This window comes from Condylura cristata, unplaced genomic scaffold (genome assembly GCF_000260355.1).
Source record: "Condylura cristata isolate star-nosed mole 26May11 unplaced genomic scaffold, ConCri1.0 scaffold00034, whole genome shotgun sequence".
Classification (NCBI taxonomy): domain Eukaryota; kingdom Metazoa; phylum Chordata; class Mammalia; order Eulipotyphla; family Talpidae; genus Condylura; species Condylura cristata.
The window spans coordinates 2,297,220-2,299,844 of NW_004567135.1; the positions used below are offsets into that span (position 1 = coordinate 2,297,220).

At 67.2% G+C, this 2,625-nt stretch overlaps 2 protein-coding genes across 3 annotated transcripts in view; both read right to left on the reverse strand.

Annotated features, from left to right (window-relative positions):
- ARHGEF25 (Rho guanine nucleotide exchange factor (GEF) 25) overlaps positions 1 to 955 on the reverse strand; it is a 7,017-nt gene extending 6,062 nt beyond the window's left edge. Inside the window, exons 1-2 of the mRNA XM_012732277.1 lie at positions 724 to 955; positions 330 to 444 (exon numbers count right to left, since the gene is read on the reverse strand). Coding sequence (XP_012587731.1) covers positions 330 to 444; positions 724 to 822 — 214 coding nt within the window. The 5' untranslated portion in view covers positions 823 to 955. The remainder of the gene's footprint in view (positions 1 to 329; positions 445 to 723) is intronic.
- A 243-nt stretch (positions 956 to 1,198) lies between these two features.
- Positions 1,199 to 2,625, reverse strand: part of DTX3 (deltex 3, E3 ubiquitin ligase) — a 4,066-nt gene continuing 2,639 nt past the window's right edge. For both annotated transcript variants that reach the window (XM_012732636.1, XM_004692607.2), the window contains exons 4-5: positions 2,109 to 2,326; positions 1,199 to 1,819 (exon numbers count right to left, since the gene is read on the reverse strand). In XM_012732636.1, the coding sequence (XP_012588090.1) occupies positions 1,744 to 1,819; positions 2,109 to 2,326 (294 nt within the window). In that variant the 3' untranslated portion in view covers positions 1,199 to 1,743. The remainder of the gene's footprint in view (positions 1,820 to 2,108; positions 2,327 to 2,625) is intronic.

Sequence of the window (2,625 nt, forward strand, 5' to 3'; positions counted from 1 at the left end):
GGGGCCGCGGCCCAGGTGCCGCCTTGTCGCCGGACCCCGCTTTCCGCCAGGCCCCGGACTCCAGCTGGAGCTAATCACCAATTAAGGCGAAGTCCGGAGCCCGGCCTGGCCCGGGGCCAGGGGTGGGGCGCAGGGCCACTCCGCGGGGGGGCTGGGGCTGGCCGAGGTGGGGGCCAGCCCGAAGCGGAGGATGCCCAGGTCTCAGGAGTAAACGGGTCTCATGCAAATTAGGTGCCAACCTTTATGCTAATACGAGCAGCGTGTTTGTTAACTCGCCACTTGGCGCAGGACGAAGAGCTGCGCCCCACCCCACCCCACCAGCTTCTTACCGGGCGGCGGACCCCAAGCGGGAGCGTCGGCTCCGGGGTCCGCTCTCCGGTCCCCCGCGGCACAGTCAGACTCGGGCTCTGCGCCCCCCAGGCCTAGGGGGCTCCTCTTCGGAGGCTGCGGGACCAGAGGCCGTGAGCGCCCGCCCTCCGCGCCGCCCGCCGGCCCGCGCTCCCTTCCCCTCCTGTCAAAACCCACATTGTTAGGACGGGGTCCCGGCGAGGGCGGAGGGGGGCCGCCGCCCCCACCGGCCGTGGCCTCTTCATGGGACTTCTGGATTCCTGCATCTACCCGCAGAATTCCCGCTCCCGAGTAAACTGGGCTTGGGGTGCAGCTCTCCCGAAGCTCCTTAAAGACCCCCCCCCCATCACCACCACCGTGGTCACCCTTTCTTACCCCCTCCTGCCCGGGCAGGGCGCATGCGCGCAGCATGCCCCCCATGACACCCAGTATCCGGTCAGTGCGGCCAGGGGCCGGGCGATCCGGGGGCTTCATGCTGGACCCCAACTCTGCTCCAAGTTTCAGGACCGAGGGGGCACGGAAGCTGGGGGGCTCTGAGGCCTGCGTGCGGCGTCCGGGGAGTTGCTGCCGCCTCGGAATCCGCCCCCTGCCCGGCTCCGCCCCACTCCCACCCCAGCCAAACTTCTCCAAGGGGGTAGGGTTGTTCCTTCCCTCACAACCGCAGCTGAACAACAAGCCGGCCCCTCTTAGTCCAAAGTGGCACCCCGGGGCGCCGGCGCGGGCTCAAGGAGTGAGCTCCGGCCTGACCCGGCCTGGGGAGGCGCACCCCGACCGCCCGCCCCCTCTTCCCAGCAGGTCTGGCTCCCACCCCACCCCCACCCATCCACAGAAACAGCGGGTGTGGCAGAGCGAGTTGCATATTTTACTTTATTTTTATTAAATTAAAAGCTACAGTCTGGCAGCGCTTCCAGAACAGGGTAAGGAGGCTCCTTACAGGGGGCAGAGGAGAGCGGGAGACAGAGACTGACGGAGACGGACACGGAGAGGAAGGACGAGGTCCGGTGGAAGGGGAATTGTTTCAGAACACAGCTGCTCCGTGGGCTGAGGGGGCTCGCAGCCGCTCCCCCTCCCCTGCACCCCAAGTTCGGCGTGCGGGGTGGGGTGTCGAGACCCTCCCCCGGACCCAGGTCCCTCCTCAGCTTAGTCACTGGAGCACAGCACATACCAGAAAAAGCCAAGGGCGTGGGGGGCGGGGAGGAGGGCGCTGAGCCTGGGGGCGCCTCCCCAGAGGGAGGGGCTCAGCTGCACTGAAGCAGGCCAGGGGGGACGGAAGGGACTGTCCCCTCCCCTCTGAACTCCAGTCGGCCTGTCCCCTACGGGGCAGAGGGCAGGCGAGGACAGGTCTCTGTGGCGTCCTAGCGGAGGGGGTCTGCAGGCCTCGCGAGGGCGCGGCCTTCAGTCATCCGTGATACCCTTGGCTCTCAGCTCCTCCTGCACCCGGGTCAGGTAGGTGGGGTCCGGGTACCCAAACCTGGCAGCGAAGAGAAATGGGGTTAGCTGCTGGCCCCACCGTGGGGCCCCGCACCCTGCTGTCTCATGGGGCTCCCCGCCCCCCTCTCTTCGGCTCAGCGGGACCTAAGCTAACTGAGCCCCATTCTGCTTATTCTGGTGGGTTAGCCTGTGCACAGCAGGGCCCGGTGGGATATGAGAGAGATGGTGGGGAGCCTGGGGGGTCCTCTCCAGCTAGGGGGTGAAGCTGCTCCTCAGCAGAGGTGGAGCAAAGGGGAGCGCCAAGGGGCGGGAAATGAGAGGGGTCGCACAGCTGGGGTCCCCCTGTGCAGCTGGTCTTGTGGTGGATGTCGTTCCAGGTGATGACGTTGGGTCTCCCCGTGGTCATGGACGTGCCGATGGTGAAGGTAAGGCGCTGGTCAAACGCCTTGCGGAACAGGGTCAGCACCTTGTTGCCCTCGGGGCAGTCCGGGAGGTAGGCCACCCGCGTGGTGCCCGGGTACCGCACTCCTGGGTTGGGATGCTCGGCCTGGCGGGAGGGAGCAGAGCGGCAGGGGCCTGTCAGGCGCCCGCCAGTCCGGCCAGCATGCAGGCCTCTGCTGAGCCCGGCCGGCCAGGCTGAGGCCTTCCGGGAGGCCAGCGGGGGCTGGGCGGCGGGGCCCGCTTCCTGGCAGAATTCTCACCATTAAATTGTTTCCCCGTCTCAATGCCTCAAGTCGCAACTCAGCAACAAATGGGTCCCCCAGAGTAATAGAAGGCAGCTGACTCTTCCTCCCAGATAACTCAGCAAAAGACGGCCCGCTGCCCGCCGCCCGCCCGCCCGCCGCC